Source organism: Sceloporus undulatus, chromosome 1, assembly GCF_019175285.1.
Source record: "Sceloporus undulatus isolate JIND9_A2432 ecotype Alabama chromosome 1, SceUnd_v1.1, whole genome shotgun sequence".
In the NCBI taxonomy this organism is placed as follows: domain Eukaryota; kingdom Metazoa; phylum Chordata; class Lepidosauria; order Squamata; family Phrynosomatidae; genus Sceloporus; species Sceloporus undulatus.
This window is the reverse complement of record NC_056522.1, coordinates 203,569,770-203,588,140: the sequence shown is the minus strand read 5'-3', so window position 1 is coordinate 203,588,140 and position 18,371 is coordinate 203,569,770. Positions and strand designations below refer to the sequence as shown.

The following is an 18,371-nucleotide window of genomic DNA, read 5'->3' as shown; positions in this document are numbered from 1 at the left end:
ATCTATAAAATCAAGATTTTGCACACCACAAACCAAATCAAATAAAAGATTATAATTATATAAGTAGTACAAAATTAAGAGAAGATTGTTTGTATTCAAGTGCAGTTTTTCCCATCAGCCACAGAGAAATGTAACAAACAGAAAACAAAAGACTCATAAGAGGAAAAGAAAATGACAAATTGACGTAAATAATAAATAATATCGAAAAAGACATTACGGATTAAGAAACTGATAAACTGACACATTGCAATGAGCTGTTGCAGATGAGCATAGGGCAGCTGCTGTAAGTGGGAAACCAAAGTGGCTACTGAAATTAAACATTTTTAAAACTGAGTAATGCATTGTTATAGAGACAGACAAATTACAAAAGAACTCCAGAATTAAACAAGAGTGCCCTTAACACACATTGAAGACATTAAAAATGACTTTTACAATTGGACCTCATCAAATAAAGCTTTATTTGATTAAGCTGCTGATTAAAGTTTGCACCAGAAAAAAGAGGTAAATAGTGCAAAGCATTTCAAGGTTAAAACTAGCTGGTGTAGAAACATATGTAAGATTCTCCTTTTTAAAACAGGTGGTTAAGAACATCTCTGCAAAAGCTTAATCCTGTCCCCCCAAAGATGCCTCTTCACCACTTTATCAGTTGCCTGTTCTTGATTTATGCAGACTTTTTTTGTACACTAAGAGAAAGCTAATGTACCTTTAGCTGGTGGTGCCATCTCTTTTTTAGGAACTGGAACATGGACCTTCTCCTCTGGTACAACTTTCTTGGGTACAGCTGGCACTTTAATTTAATGATATTATGTATCAGAGAATTGGAATTATTCAACTTGTGACAAACATAATCCAGTTACAACAAAGGATTACAGATATGAAGACATCGGGGACCAACAACATTGGGGAGCAAAGAGTATTTAACATAATTAGACCAATTTATTTGTCTACCCCACCCCAACACAATTCCAGAAACTGCTTTTTATAAGTGCTCCCAAGGTCAAAAGTGGTTCACCATGTCAGGGAAAGGGATGGTTTATTGAACTTTCTGTACAGTTATTTAATTCTCAGAATATTTCTTCCAGAGATTTAATAACTAGATGTACCTCTTTTTGGTGGAGCCTCCTCCTTTTTAGTGACAGATACTTTTTCTTCAGTGATTACTTTTTTCTTGTGGACTTCAGTTACTTTTAAGAAAAAAGTAGAGACATGGTTTGCAGTTCCAATGGGTAGAAACAGATTTCGTTCTTTTAAAGAAATACTGATGGATTTTTTTATTATATGTAAAATACATAGGGAACAGCAAAAGTCTGAAGAATTGACAACATTGACAGAAAAGTGAAAGAAGACCCAAAACATGGTGACAATCCCACAAGATATTACTGTTCATGGAACACAAATATATCCCAAGTGAAACTGACCCACAGAGAATAGATATCAATATGTAGACAAAATACATTACAGAGAAGACTTGTTTTGTTTAATTTACCTTTAGTTGGTGGGGGTTCTTTTACTTTAGGTAGTATCCGTTCTTCAGCAGGAGGTTTCTTGGGCACTTTAAAATATTATATAATTGTATCATTTTGGTATTATTTTAATACCATTAAGACCTACATACACACACAGTCATTAAACAAACAAACAACTAAATTGCTTAGAGAAAGGCACATGTAATTCAAAAAGAGTTTAATGTCTATTCAAGTATTAGGTTAAATTTTAGGGGAACCTAAAATATTATATAATTTTATAATAATGACTTTAATACCATTAGGAAAGAACATATTGAGAAGCAGACACACACATATTTCATTAAAGAAACACCCAAGGAGGTTGTTAGATGCTTAATGCAAAAGAGATTAAAGTCGTCTATATCACCCACTCCCCCCAAGATAAGATGATGGAACAACAACAACAACAACAACAAATTAATAATAATAATAATAATAATAATAATAATAATAATATAATTTCTTACTCGCCTCTCCCCATGGACCGAGGTGGGGAACAACAACAATCAACAGACCAACATCAGTTAAAAGACATCAGTTAAAACACACACCGGTTTAAAAAGACAAATAAGATGTTCAATCTTAAATGTACAATTCACATTTAAAATTCATCAAGAAGCTGTTTATATGTATACCTCTAGCTGGAGGAGCTTCCACTTTCTTGGGAACAGGAACTGGTACTTTCTTTTCTGGTTCAGGTCTCTTCCGAACCTCTGGGACTTTAGAGAGAATATTTTAGGATCAATATTTTTGTTTTTGTGTGACCCAATGTCACAAATGCCCAATGAAGAAACATATTTAAAAATAAAGATACACAGATGCAATAAGCCCTACATTAATCTGTACTGCTGAATAAAAAGACACAGGCGGTGGTTTAAAAAAAAAATCAAGATGAGCCCTTGGGTTGGATCCAGGATTGCTATTCCACAGACAGCTTCTCATTCAGAGGAGCGTTTCCACTGATAGAACAGGGAAAGAGATAATCTTTTGTGCCCCCCTCCCATTGCAATCCTTGATGTTCTCCGAATAATTTGTGTTTTGGAGGATTGATGAACCTTCCAGAACCATCTGGGTGATGACATTGGGGATTCCTGATAGAACAGTAAATCAGTAAGGAAGGATATCTAATCCCCTCTGTTTTCCGCTGGCAATGACATTCTGAGGAGAGGCAAAGCTTCTGCTGGCATGAAAAAAACAGTGGATCCAGGCCATGGTTGGTAAAGATATTTCAACATTAATTGGACTCAGTTCAAAATACGATAGTATATCTTTAAAATGTAGCCAAACAAAAGAGACTTAGATATTAGTTGGAAAGAAAGAAAAAGAAAGAAAGAAAGAAGCATGCAATATTCCAACTACTACAACAAAAAAGTATATGAGGCAAACAGTTATCAAACTTCTATACTGAAGAATTTATACTTTTATGGTGAGAGTTACTGGAATATCATTACCTAGTGGCACTTCCTCGGGAACAGTAACATGTACTATCTCCTCAGCGTAGTAGGCCTCCTCTGTCAAAGTAAAGGTAGGATTAAGATTGTCCTGCCTGAATGTTGGCATAAGAACATTGATAAAGTTCTCTCTCTCTCTCTCTCTCTCTCTCACACACACACACACACACGTCACCACCATCACCACCACTAAATGCTATGAATTTTCAGTAAGAGAATCACACTCCTTCCTTGGGTCTGCCATTGTTTTCTATTTATGTTGGCAGATGCATTCTCTACTAAGAACTGGCACTATGCCCACTAAATGCAGGAGACTATTCTCTATTGGCTATAGAAAAGACATATGCCTGCCAAAACTTCTGAACTAGGCCCCTGACAACAGCCTGTATATGCTTGGTTCATATAAATGACTTGTTTATTTATTTATGTACTTTTTTTTCTTTCTTTTCCCTATATAATAGAACATGATATCTATTGGAATGGAATTACTTCCCTCCGAAGAAAGTAGTAATTTCAGCAAAGATGGTCTAAATCCCCCTTGAAAAGATTATGTCATGAGTTTTATCTCATACATTTATTTAAAGAAATTATTATTATTATTATTATTATTATTATTAACCTTTATTTATAAAGCGCTAATTTTGAAAGCCCCCCATTACATGCCCTATTAGATCATGCCATGTGGCTTTATTGCTTTTGAGGCAATGTTTTCAAAATAAGTTACATTCCATGTACTTCTGCTTTATTTAAAGGTATGTGGCTAATATATGAGTGTTATTATTGTGTGCCTTCAAGTCATTTCTAACTTATAGTGACCCTCTCATTTGAACTACAGAATAGTAAAAGGAAGAGATTAACAGCAATGGAGTTACAGCAGGAAAGGCTTAAGCCCTGCTCAAAATAAGTGGTGGAATTTTGAATCAATATGTGGATGAGGAGAAGGACCATACTGGCATGCCCTGTCTTCTGATATCTGTATGTACAGTGAGATCTCTCTAGGAGGAACTTACAGCTATATATCTGAACACAGTTCCTTGGTTTGGAAGACATCCAGATAACGTAAACAGTTTCCTGTGTACAGTTGTTCACATAAAGTCTTCTCTGCGGATACATTATATACACAAATATCAAGGGGTCAGCAGCCCCAGTCCTGTGTTGATTTTGTTGAAACAGTGCTATTCAGCCCTTTACTAAACCAGTGTTAACGTGATTTAGAAGCTTAAAAATAGAAAGACAATGCTCTTAGTCTAAAATTTACTCATTAACCTTGTATTCAGATTAATCTACACATTTCTAAATGGGACCAATCATTATGAGCACCATAAAAAGTATTTAATTTCAAAACGGCATCAACATTATGTCTGTTCCACCAGCATTGACATTAGTTGTCCTTTGAATTGTGGCATACCTGACACTTCTGAGATCTCTTCCTCCCTCTCATAAGAAATTTCCTCTCTCTCGTAAGAAATTTCCTCCTCTCTTTCATAGGAAATCTCTTCCTCTCTTTCATAAGAAATCTCCTCTCCTTCTTCTTCCTCCACCTGTTCTTCCTCCACTTCTTCAGTCCATTTTGTCACTGTCGATATTTTAAAGAGGAGGTTATTTTCTTAACACTGCTATTAAGGGGTGCTATGTAACCATTCTTGTCAGTTTAGTTGTTACAGACATGCACACGAAGGACATTAACTGGATCTTAAACACAAAAATACACACACACAATCAAATGCTTGGTATCAGTTTGAATTTTAAGAATGTCAGAACTTTCCCACTGCAGGTACAAACCAACAGCAAAGTAACTAAGTCAAAATTAAGCATTATAAAGGTATATCTGGTCTGCTAAGACTTTCTCCTAATGTGTGAGATCATGTGTTATTATTATGTCTTTATAATAGACAGTGCTCCTTTCAGATATTCGGATGCAGCATTAATGCAAGAAGGCCTTTGTATATTATAAATGCCCTGTAGGTTTAGATCATGTTGATTTATTTGCATATTGTATAAGAAGAGACAAAAATAATGGATTAGAACCACTAGAAGAAACCCCATTCTGGATTACAGATTCAAAAATTTCCTCCATTTACACAAACTCATCCAGAATTTGCACATATAGGGCCTGAACAGACAGGTCAAAATAAAGCTGCTTCGGGTCACTTTGGAAGTATGCTGTTTAAATGACACACACATCTTAAGAGGCCAGAAGCTGCGCCAAAGTTGTGCTCCAGTCCTTAAGACTAAAGCATGGCTTTGGCATGGCTTTGGCATGGCTTCTGGCCTCTTAGGATGCATGCATCATGTAAATAGCATACCTCCAAAGTAACCCAAAGCAGCTTTATTTTGGCCCATCTGTTGGGGCCCATAGTTTGAATTACCTTTCTCCATTGTTTATTCCAATACTGTAAAATGTCTTCTAGTAATACTTCCACAAGTTTTGAGAGAATGCAAGTACTGCCCATGCCTTAAACTGGCATATGAACCTATCCTGTATCATCTTGGTCATGGTACAGGACTTGAGAAAATATACTTTCTCTGGGAATACTTCCTGGGTGCAAAATGCTCTAGCGTGTATAATTGTTTCAATACGTACAAACACAAACACAGTATTTTAACTATCTGTGTTAACAGGAAGATGTGATGAGCAAAACAAGCAGACATTTGTTTAATGACAACCAAAAGATCCTCAAAATGGTTAAGTCTCTCACAACTGCAATTACTTTCAAGATACCTTCAGGAGGAGCTTCTGCTCTTTTAGAAATGGAAACAGATACTTTTTCTTCTGAAACAAATACTTTCTCTTCTAAAACAGCTCTCTTTGGCACCTCGGGCACTTTGAAAGACATTAAATATGTGAAATTTTAACTGAAATAGGTAACATTCCTGACTAACAGGGATGTAATTCTTCTCTAAATTTCTTCCCACTGCAAGAAAGTCTTCACAAACCATAGTTTTCAAAGGCTATCTATAATTTGGGACTTGTACAATTTGGGACCGTGTGCAAAATTCACATGTGATTGTTTTGCAAAGAAAATATTTTGTGTGTGTGTGTGTGTGCAGGAAACTGCATTTTCTGAGCAGAAAACAATATTTCTATGCAAAAACATTAAGCTGCATTCAGCACAGAAAATACTGTTTTCTGTTCAAAACAACCACATGTGACTCTTGTGCAAAATACGTCTCAAACTGTGAAGATTCTTGTCAGACACATTTTTAGACCATTAAAAAAATATTCTTTCCATCGCTACTGACTGACGATTAAGACTGGTTCTTTGAAGATATTTATCTAAGAATTGATGCAATCAAAACACACAAGAATGACAAGTAAACTGTGTATTCTCTTTAACAAGCAACGTGTTTTTAAAAAAGCTAATATAGTATCACAAAACAGAAACATAACAAACTCTGCCCCCACCCTGACAACACAAGGATATCTTGAATTGTTAGTATTATGACACCATGCAAAACACAGAAATTATGATCAACATAAAAGAGAAAAGAAGAAGCTCCTTTAGACAATAGAATTATTGAAGCAGTGTCCAAGGAATAAAGAAAGAATGAACAAGAACATACCTCTGGTAGGAGGAGCTTCCACTTTTTTGGGAACGGCAACAGCTACTTTTTCTTCTGAGATAACTTTCTTTGGTACTTCAGGCACTTTAAAGAGATCATTCATTTTTAGAATTTCCAAAGAGACAAGCGTAAGAACAAAAGTACTTAAATTAAAATTTAAATTATAGTGAAGAGATTTGAATGTTTAAAAAGACATATAGGACATCACACACATGAGTGATCTGGCTTTTATCTCATTATGTTTTGTTTCAAAGGAAGATAGCATACCTTTTGCTGGAGGAGCCTCTTCTCTTTTCCGTAGTCGGGGTACTTTTTCTTCAGGTACTTTTAATAATTTTAAAAGAAGCATATATAAGAATATGTAGAAACTATCATTATAATTACAATCAAGATCATCAACATCCACAAGCATGTACTGCATAAGACACAAATTAAGTGTGGTGTGACTAGACACACATAAAACTGAGAAGAATGACAAAGAGAGGGATAAAAGAATGGTAAGACAGCCCACCCACCCGAATATCCAGATGTTAATCTTGTACCTTTGGCTGGGGGAACCTCTTTTTTCTTTGGGACAGGAACTTTCTCTTCTGGAACTGCTCTCTCCAGAACTTTAAAAAGATCAGGTTTAACAATATTAATTTCTAATATTATTAATCAAAGTGAAGTGGGATCTGCTTTTCTCAATGTGTGAGATCACTAAAGTACATTGGAATTGGACACTTTAATCACAGCTAAACTGCTGAACATATACATGAAATAACGCAAGGGTGGCATTATTAATGCACCTATTAAAAGTTTCAGACCATTGTGTTTAATCAAAGACTTGTGAAGATTTAATTTAGCAACAACAATATAGAGAAACAACAATTACAACATAAAAACATAGATATGGAGTTGTTAAGTTATTCATATTTGTTCACAAGAAAGGTCAGATACAGTAAATGGTATTTGAAATAACAGTGAAGGAAAGCTGCTTATCAGCTATGTTATCATACCTTTGGCTGGTGGTTCCACTTTTTTAGGAATGGGGGCAGGTACTTTTTTCTCAGGGACTGGCTTTGGTACTTCAGGCACTTGAAAGATATTAAAACCAGATTTTCAGAATCACATCAGGAGTGGTATATGATGATCAAAAACACCCAGTTGTTAGTGATTACACAGAGACATGGAGGAAGAGATTACAGTTGTTTGCAAAGAAATGGCCCGGCCCAGCTTCTAGAAGCTGCTCTGGATAACATTCCCAGCAGTTACCAGTTCTCACATCCACATAAAAATAGAAATTTCCATCCTAGCTCTGGTAGCTCGATAGAGAAAGACACATATACACTTATGGTAACTCATAAATATGATAACATAGTAAGACAACACACAGAAGATATTGGGAACTCTCATTGTTAGATAAGTACCTTTAGCTGGTGGTGCTGCCTCTTTCTTGGGAACTGCAGCAGGTTTTCTTTCTTCTGGAACAGGTTTCTTAGGTACTTCTGGCACTTTATTATTGTTAAAAAAGGTGTTTTAGTATTTGGAAATCTTATTTGGGATTCAGAATCCAAAGATTCCAAAGAAAGCACAGAAAAGTTAAGATGCAAGATAAATAACAGATGAAAGCATCATAATAAATTGTCTGTGTCAACAGAAAAAGCCAGGGTAAAGTTTTATGCTGCAGCCAAAAACATGGCTGCAACATACAAGCATCCTACAGACATATGCATTTCTGTAATAATGTGTCTTGATTAGTAAATGCTTTACAAAGTATGCAGACATAATAATCACAATATCATACACATAGAAAACAGTGTTAGTTGTGTTACAAAGTAAAATGTAGCCAATTATTATTTGCTCTATTGTTTAGTGTACAGTACATGTGTCTACACATACGTGTCTCCCACATACACATTTTGGCCTAAATCCTGTTATTAGTAATGACTAGAGTAGATCCATTGAATCAATAGGATTTACCTACTCACCAGTCAACAACTGATTGAATGGATCTACTGTAGTTGGGACTAACCAACAGAAGATATAGCAGTCTTTGTTTGCAGAAGACAATAAAGTTACCTAAGTAACATATGGATGGATACATATCTGGGGAATGCAAAAGAATTAAGATTAAGCAAGATGCTTTTCTTATAACAACTGATATACCTTTAGCTGGTGGAGCCTCTACTTTGGGAGGAGGGGCAGGTTTTTTCTTTTCTGGAACTGGTTTCTTTGGCTCTTCTGGAACTATAAAGATACACAGGTATAAAAGTTTATCAAAGTCCTAATGGCTTAAAGTAATTCATAACACAGACAATAAATCAACTTCAATTAAAATCCCCCTTTTGCACCAAGAGAAGAAGAAGCACCAGATTGTGCAGAAGGGCCCAGAAAGAAAAAAATACTTAATGCCACATGGCCTGCTTATGTGAAGGTTTGGCCAACAGTGGTCACCAGCCAAGCCCTTTTAAGCCTGCCCAAATCTCACTCCAAGTCTCATGGGACTTGCCATCTTTCATGATACTTCCTTGCAGGCTGACTCCAGGCAGTTGCTTGGCATTGCCTGGAGCATCAGTGGGTGGCCAAAAAGACTCACCACAATATGAACCCCTTCAGATGTGTCGGGGGTAAGCCCTTGTATCTAACAAGGAAATTATATTTATTAAATATTAGCCCATGGTGTCAAGTATGCTATTAATATTTAAAATTTAGTAATAAACCATTTGGGGTGGCCCTGTAATTACCTGGAAAAATATGCTACCAAAAAAAGAAACAAGTTTGAAGTAAACTTATTATTTTGTATAACATACTCACCTTTAGCTTCTTTCTTGGGAACAGAAACCGGAACTTTTTCTTCTGCTCTTTTACGGACCTCAGGAACTTTAAAGATATTAAGTTTGGATTTATCAGATAACAGTGATTACTAAGAGTATTTCTCATACTACTCTAATGCTACATGTTGAAATTCATAGGGTGTTTGCTAATTTATTAAGAGATTTAAACATAAACACTCAGAAAACCAGGGATAGGGGAACAAGGATTCAAAATAATTACAGCGACTACGATTTCTGTTAATAAGAAGTTTAGGTGAACTCACATATTATATATATGTGTGTATATATATATATACACACATATATATATATATATATAGAGAGAGAGAGAGAGAGAGAGTGCAAACTGAATGGAAAATGCTACCTTTAGGTGGTTTAATTTCAGGAACTTCCACATGGAACCTTTCTTCATCATATTCATCAGGTTCTTTAAAAGAGAATTGTGTGATTGAAAATTTGTATTTATTCTACATAACATTGGAATGTAACACACAAATCTATTTAGATGTCTAATGAAAATGTAGAAGAGTAGGAGCCAGAATCCCTCCTGCTGTCCTCATTCCCAGTCTCCAAGTGCCCACTTTCCACAGAGAGGTTTTGTGTGTACAATTTACATGTGCTTATGTTCTATTTATAAAATCTCGTTCTCTGAAAAAGGCAAGATTAGAAACAAGAAAAATAGGTACAATCCTAACTTTCAGTATTCCATATATTTATTGATGATCTAAACCGTACAAGTTTTTCAGAAACTTGGGGAAGGATCAGCAAGGGTGTACAAAACACCCCTACACCAATCAAGCTTACTGCAATTAAGATTTAGATGAATTTACATATACTAATAGGATAAAACTGATACAGAATAAGACTATAATAACCTACCTTCAGCTGGATATTCCACATAAACGCTGTCCTCTTCATACTCCTCAGGTTCTATAAATAGAATTGAAATATTTTAAGTTGAACTGGTGCTCCATTTTAGATTATACAGTGGGCTATTGATATCTGTTGGGTTCCAGGACAGTAGCCCTTGGATACCAAAATATGTGGATTCTCTAGTGATTAATCCCATTGTATACAATGGCATAGTAAAATGGCATCCCTTGTATAAAATGGCACAATAAATGTTTGATTTGGGGAACTGAAAAAAATATTTTCAAGCTATGGATAGTTCAATCTGTGGATGCATAATCCATGGATATGGAGGGCCAACTGTACTGAAGTGGTACATAAAATAATGAGAGCCAGCAGGGTGTGGTGGTTTGGACATTGGACTATTCCTTTGGAGACCAGGGTTCAAATCCCCACTCAATCATGGAAACCCACTGGGGGATCCTGGGCAAGTCACACTCTCTCAGCCTCAGAGGAAAGCAAAGGCAAACTCATCTCTGAACAAATTTTGCCAAGAAAGCCCCATAATAGGATTGTTTTCAGGTGATCTTAAATCAGAAAAGACTCCAAGGCACACAAGAACGACAAACATAAAACAATGACAAATAAATGTATTGGCAACCCAATCCCTACTACAGTACTGCCTCAGTCATGAGCTGTACTTATGCTTATGTGCATGAGTTCAGTTGCCTCCATTCTTGCATGCTGAAGAATGCTTATGAGTGTTTGATTTACGTGCCAGTAAAAAAAAAGAGTTAACTGCTCTGCCTGGAGAGTTCCCTGTAGCACAGTATTGTATCCACAAAATACCAATGAATCAAGACAAATATATTCAATAGGCACAATTTTCACACAAGACTAGATGGCAAGTTGAGAAGAGAAGTGAAAGATATTAGTAGCTACCTGAATATGTATATTCTTCTTCCCTCTGGTATGAAACGGATACCTTTTCTTCTGAAATAGTCCATTTTTGTTCTGTTGGAACTTTAAAGGCAAGAATTCACTTCAGTACTTTTAAATTTTAAAAAAATCTGTAAATAATGAAACCTCTTGTGAGGTTTGGACACACACATATTACATACAGTGTACTAAAGACTAGTATCAGGATGTGAAATAAAAATCATTATGCAGAAAAATATTTGAGGCCAGAAAGGGTAAATGGCCTAATAAAAATATTAAAAAATAAATAAAAAGAAAGTATAAATGGCCTGAAAACATCTTTCAGTGTTAATCTTCCAAGAAGAAACAAAATACATGCTACAGTATTTTCAAAGAACCACCAAGAAAATAAGACTAGTGGACAATACAGATACAGTTATGAACACACACAAGATGTTATATTTAATTTTCATTTACTTTTTAGAAGAATGAAAATATTTAAAAGATAATTCAGGAAGGAATTCCATCAACACAATTCTTAACTTTCTAGATTCAGTGTCCACTGAGTCTTCATAGGGCTTAACAAACACATGTTGCTCATCACCCTACTTGAAAACATAGGAACTCTAAAGGGAAGGTGGACTTCACGAGTCGTTCTAATAGCTTACTATATACTGAAACATTTTGCTTCATAAGCCTTTTGTTTTTTTCAGTGTTCTACTGTCCTGTGTTTATGAGTTGCATAGCATATTGATAATGATTTTCATGCCCAAGGTAAGTGTAAGAGGACGTAATTTTCTTAAGTGCATAGGAATCTGGTGATGTCTACTGCATAATTCACTGTCCCTGCATGGATGAGCATCATGCCCCTGCTAATTTTTAGTGAGACTAAGGAGCAAAACAGACCACCCTGGAGGGTCGTCTTGAAGCCACTCCTTCCAAAGATGAAGACGGCAACTTCACACCATGGCTCCAATCTGTCTCATTACACTGGCAAAAAGCTGGCTTTTCCTGCCCTGCTGCAGATGAAAGCTGGCTTTATTGTTCTCTGGTCGTGTGCAGTATGTAAACGCCTCACTGCCAAAGCTCCCAGAAGCTGGCTCATGTGTTGGTAGCTGGAAGCTGGCTTCTGAGCATGCGGTGTCAAAACAGCATGCTCTGAAGCTGCCCAGATGGTGGCGCAAATGGGCGGCCTGTTTCATTCCTAACGTCAGAGCAGAAATGGTTGGGGAAAAGTGTGGCCACTGGGCACAGCACAGAATAAACATGGCTGGACATGCATGTACAGAAACAACTGTTAATCTTTCATAGCAATGGCACGCATACAGTACATATTTGTAAAGAGAGGAAATTATGACATTTTGTACCTTTTCTTTCTATAACTTCCTCATGGACCAGCTTCCGTGCAGGTTTTTGGGGTGGAACTTCAGGAGCTTTAAGGATATGAATAGTTAGTCCTAAGCATGTTAAAGACCCCCCAAAACTACCCTCTTAACTATAGCATAATAATAATAATAATAATAATAATAATAATAATAACAACAACAACAATAATTTGTTTTATTTATATACCGCTATTCCAAAGATCATAGCGGTGAACAGCAAGTAAGCTAATTAGCAAGTAAGCTAATTTGCCCCCAACAGTCTGGGTACTCATTTTAGCGACCTTGGAAGGATGCAAGCCTGAGTTGAGCTTGGGCCCTTTTGCTGGTCTTGAACTCGCAACCTTGTGGTTTTGAGTGAATGGCTGCAGTACAGGCATTTAACCACTGCGCCACCAGGGCTCCAATGACAGCCCATCCCTGTTGCATATCAGAAGGGCTGTCTAAAGCTTCTCCTAAGAACAGCAGACAAGACTCACCCCTATAGCATGGGGTGTAATTCTCAGATAGGCACAAGAAACATGGTAATGGGCTTGGGGGTAAAGTAACCCTTTTGTAATGTGATCAGTAGGCAAAAAGTAGTGAGATGGAAGTGCTGTTCAAAGGAAGAAAACCATTTTACATTCCGTAATGTTTCTGGATCAAGTTAGGCTAGCACTTCGGTCATCAAAATTATAGAAGTCACGAGTTGAGTCAGTGCATCATTTAATAATAATAATAATAATAATAATAATAATAATAATAACAACAATAAAGTTTATTTATATTTATATTTCCTGCCTCGATCCTTTACTGATTTTACATCAGTAAAATGATACAATAAGACAAAATACGATCAATAAAATACCAATACTGAACTAACCGACATTCTTATTAGTTCTCTAAAATAACAATTCATCAATTCATCAATAGCCAACAATCATAATCAGGAGTGGAGCCACGTGTCCAAGTCAAGTAATTGAAATGACTCGAGTCCAACTTGAGTATGAGTCAACTGACTTGAATCTGCATCACTGAAAAGAACAATTTAAAAAAGAAAAGGCAGAAGTGAATAAAATATCCCACTATCAGAATAGGAACATTTTCATTTGTTAAGGGGAGTACAGCAAAGAGGGAGCCCTCCTAGCTTCCCTAGGGAGGGAGTTCTAAAGCGTGGGAACAACCTAGGAGAAGGTCCACTCCTGTATTCTCACCAGATGTGACTGTGAAGATGGTGGGTCTGAAGAAAGAGCCTCCCTCAAAGATCTTAGAGTCTGGGGAGGTTCATACAGGAAGATACAGTCCCTCAGACAGGTTGGACCTAACCCATATAGACCTTTATAACCCTGTTTGAACACATCATGAGATAGCAAGACTCATTGGAAGACAGTAATACTCAGTAAAGTGGAAGGCAGTAGGAAGAGAGGAAGACTGTGTTACATGTAGATTGATTTACTCAAGGAAGACATTGTTTGGAGTTAGTTAGATCAGAGTAGGGCTGTTGATGACTGTGGTTCTTGGAGGTCACTCATTCATAGGATCACCTTGACTTGATGGCAAATAACAACAAATAACATAGCATTATATAATGCAACATAAAAATTTTGGAGAATGGTTGTCCCCTACTAAACAAGAGGTTCTTTTCAGAGAGAGGTTCTCCATGTTTACACACACCTTGGATTTCTGGTTTATTCTCACTCTTGATCTATGCTTTTTGAAGGACATGTGTCTTATTTTACAGAGAACAGTCCTCTACTGGAAGGGGTATCTAGAACAAGTCCAGTTTAAAGATAAAGAGGCAGAATGATGACATTGCCTGTCACTCTCTGAGACAACCAGTCAGTCTTCTCCCCTACAGTGAGACATATTTTAATTAAATTATAGTAATTATGTCTCAGAGACTCACTGTGGTGTAGTGGTTTGAGCATTGGACTTCAAATCTGGAGATCAGGGTTCAATTCCCTACTTGACTATGGAAACTGCAAGTGACCTAGGGTAAGTCACATATTCTCAGCCCCCAAAACCCTGTGATAGGTTTGCCTTATGGTTGCCTTAAGATGGAAAAGATTCAAAGGCACACAACTATTATATCTCACTGTACAGATCTGTATAAATTAGCATAGACAAATTTTTATATCTTGTTCAGGTGTGTGTGTTTGGTTATGCCACCCTCCCCCCATTTTTGGGCAGTACAAAAGTGATCATCCTATCTCTCCCTCCAAGCTACTTTTAAACATTCACACCCTGAACCTAGCAAGAGTAAAAGTCTCAAGCTTAGCCTGATAAAGAGTGTTGGCACTGAGAGATCTAGGCTACTGCCTTGAGTGAAAATACAGAAGCTATCTCCAGTATTAAAAAGGGAGCAGGAGTTCCTTCCACTCTTTGTAGATATTTCATAATAGCTAAATTATAACCAGGTACAATAAAGGCAGCTTTCCTCATCGTTCAGTCTCTGTGTAGAAAAAGAAAGGTGATTCTATGAGATCCTCCATCTGGTCTTCAGCTTGAAAGGCACCAGAGAGAGACTTGCCAGAGGGTGAAAAAATGACATGGCCACCTTATTTAATCATAAGGGGACAAAATAAATAGATGGAGAATGTGCTTCTTTATTTATTATGTGGATGGGTCAGAGGAAAGCATTCGTGTATAAAAATGATGTCTTTGGGATATTAAGATTCTGTTGATACTTTAAATGACTGCAGCTTCTGTCTTCTAGTTTATGATGCTGTCAGAGCAGATTCCCTTGACTAAATAACTATCTTGTTTTACATGGTTGCTTATTTGCTATTGAGTCTGATACAGAATTGCACAAGAAATCACTCACTTGCTATGCTCCCTGTTTGTAAATATACTCTCTTCAAATGTCACAATCCCACTGTCCTCAATAAAAGACAAAAATGTGTTTAAGAAGACAGGACAGTAAAGTTAAATACATAGCAAACACCATAGAATCATAGTTGGATGAGACCGCAAGAGCCATGTATTCCAATCCCCAGTTTTCACTACAACAAAAACTTTTGAGAGCTATTATAAGAATCCAAATCAAATCAGCAATGTATCCTAATTACCAGTAAATCTGGCAATGAGGTGAAAAAGAGTCATCAGTAAAGTGATTTTGTTGTTGCTGTTGCTATTGTGGTTATTTGCTGTTAAAGCAGCTTTAGTTTATGGCAACTCTATGAATGAGAGACTTCCATCACCCAACAGTTATCAACAGCCCTATTCATTTCTTGCAAACTCAGTGCCATGGCTTCCTTGACTGAGTCAATTCATCTGCTATGTGGACTTCCTTCTTTTTTTACTGCCTTCAGTTTTAGCAGTCATTAATGTCTTTTCCACGAAATGATGTAATCATATGTCCAAAATACAAAAAAAATCTCAGTTTAGTCATTTTGGTTTCTAGTGAGAGTTCAGGCTTCACTGCTTTCTAAATTTGTAGGTGCTTCATCACAAGGTTCTACTTTGAAGGAATTTGACATTCTTTCATCTCAGTTGTAGTTTCTCAGTGCACTGCCTCCCTCAAATTTTTATTTTGCCCTGATGATATAATACATTATTCTGATGACCATATAATATCCTTACATTTCTCTTTGATTTCTTGGATGTGTGGAAGAGGTCTACTATTCTATTTTGGTTGTCTTTTTCTATGCCATTGCACTGATTATTATAGTAGTTCTCTTTATCACTACGCATAAATCACTGAACTCACCCTATTTTTATCACCCTTTATTTTTACTTCTTGTTTGTCCTTAATTGTTTGAAGAGTATCATCCGTCATCCAATGACACCTTTCTTCCTTTTTTAGCTACAGAGTATGACTTTTTGTATTCTATCCTAATAATGTCCCTGGTTTCAGCTCACCATTTTTCTGGTTCATAATTGAGCAAATCTAGTAATGCAAGTTTGTTCTTTATATGGTTTTAAAATTCTACAGGGATATTGTTTAGATTGAATTTTGGCAATATGATTGACTTAATATACTTCTTCAGCTTTCATTTTTGATATTAGCAGTTCATGGTCTGTGTCACAGACTCTTCCCTTGTTTCTGCAGAGAGAATGGCATTTCTTCACCATTTCCTTCACATTATATACCCTGTTTGATTTCTATTTTAGCCTTACAGTGACATCCACATATACGATGGTCTATTTAGTTGCCTGAAGAATGTGTTTGCAATGAACAAACTGTTGACTTCACAAAATTTGATTATATCATTCTCTTAAATTCTTGATTCCAGCAAAGACCATCAACAATATTTGGTCCTACTCTGTTTCCTACTTTGGAATTCACTTACAATTATAAATATGTCTTTTTTTGGCGTGGATCAATTTCTACCTGGACACTAGAACAAAATCTTTCAATTTCTTCCTCTTCTGCTTTTGTAGCTGGAGCAAAAATTAGGATATGATTTTCTTGACAGGTTTTCCATGCAAGTCTTATTGGTACAATTTGGTGAGACTTTGCAATATATCCTGTCTACTTTCATTATGTTCCCCCCTTTTGTTCTTTGGTTAACATTTCCAGAATAAAACATTATGTTCTTATTTGACCAAAAACGTTCCATTCCCATTTACTTTAGTTCACTCACATCAAGTATTGCAATGCTTCTATATTTATTTTTTTCTTCAATTTCTGGCTTCCCCTAATTCATGCTTCTCGTATTCCATGTTCTTGTTATATGTGTTATGAAGCTTTGTACCTTCCTTTCACATCAGCAGCTCAATGTCCAAGCTATATTAGATACAGAATTATTCATACTTCTTCTTACCTTTCCTCTTGTAACTGATTGAATGCCTTCTGAGCTGGGAATCTCAGCACTATCTTTTACTTCATTTTGGATTGTCTCATCATAGGGTTTTTTACAGGAAAAAACATTCAGATGTACTTTATCAATGTGTTCTTTTGGGCAGTACAAACAAGAATTTGTAAAAATGCCACTGCAGTACTGCTAGTGTCCCATAGCTTTTCCTTAACAACTTTTCCACTGCCCTCAGCTATCACTTCTCTTCTGCTGATGTGGCTGTTATTCCCCAAAGAGGATGGATGGATTTTACTCTAGTATCTCTAATAATAATAATAAATAATTTTTTTTATTTATATACCGCTGTTCCTGTGCAGATCACAGCGGTTTCCAACATGAAAAAGTATAACAAGAAATAGCAAAAAACAACATATATCCCCAGCAAAGTGCAAACCAACCACCCATACCATACATTATCTAAAACCAAATTATCATACAAAAAAATTAAAAACATTAAAAGACCATAACAAATAGCTGGATTGTACAAAATACATCATCAAGGGAGATAAAGATAACATTAATGTTATAAAATAGTATAGTAATGTTATATACTGTAATAATGTTGTATAATAGCGGTCCAGCTGATCATCAATTTGTACTGCCCTGAGGCCCTGATCCATCGCTTTTCCAGGCCGCGGGGAAGCGGCAAAAGGCCACTTCCCTGTGGCCTAGAAAGGGGTGTCCTTGGGGCTTCATGCCCCAAGAACACCCCGACAGCGGCGGGGAAAGGAAGAAAGGGGCCACTCAGTCCCTTTCTCCTTTGTGTCGCTGGCGCAGCCGTGTAAAGGCTGCGCCAGCAACACAAACAAAGGAAGGAGCTCTGTTTCTGAGCTTCTTCTGGCACCACGTCCACGCCGCCCCATTTGGAGGCGGCGCGGCTGTGACATCGTAATGGCGGCACCCATGTAGAAGGGGCGCCGCCATTACAACGTACTAGGGTTGCGGGGCATCTGGAAAGGATGCCCTGAGGCAACCCTAGTACGTGTGCAGGCTGGCGCAAAGTGCCAGTCTGTACAGCACCTATGAAATGGTATATAGTACTTCAGAGTTTAAGGCATCTGCTCTACCATCATTGATTCGATTGGAAAGTAAGTGAAGCTATGTAACT

General features: G+C 36.7%; 1 protein-coding gene across 1 annotated transcript in view; it reads right to left on the bottom strand.

Annotated features, from left to right (window-relative positions):
* Window positions 1-18,371, bottom strand: part of TTN (titin) — a 333,475-nt gene that overhangs the window by 161,861 nt on the left and 153,243 nt on the right. The window contains 18 exon segments of the mRNA XM_042444851.1: window positions 704-787; window positions 1,104-1,184; window positions 1,487-1,552; window positions 2,141-2,224; window positions 2,957-3,016; window positions 4,365-4,532; window positions 5,679-5,780; window positions 6,521-6,604; window positions 6,788-6,844; window positions 7,063-7,131; window positions 7,519-7,596; window positions 7,930-8,013; window positions 8,669-8,749; window positions 9,317-9,382; window positions 9,701-9,763; window positions 10,216-10,266; window positions 11,128-11,208; window positions 12,471-12,536. Coding sequence (XP_042300785.1) covers window positions 704-787; window positions 1,104-1,184; window positions 1,487-1,552; window positions 2,141-2,224; window positions 2,957-3,016; window positions 4,365-4,532; window positions 5,679-5,780; window positions 6,521-6,604; window positions 6,788-6,844; window positions 7,063-7,131; window positions 7,519-7,596; window positions 7,930-8,013; window positions 8,669-8,749; window positions 9,317-9,382; window positions 9,701-9,763; window positions 10,216-10,266; window positions 11,128-11,208; window positions 12,471-12,536 — 1,425 coding nt within the window.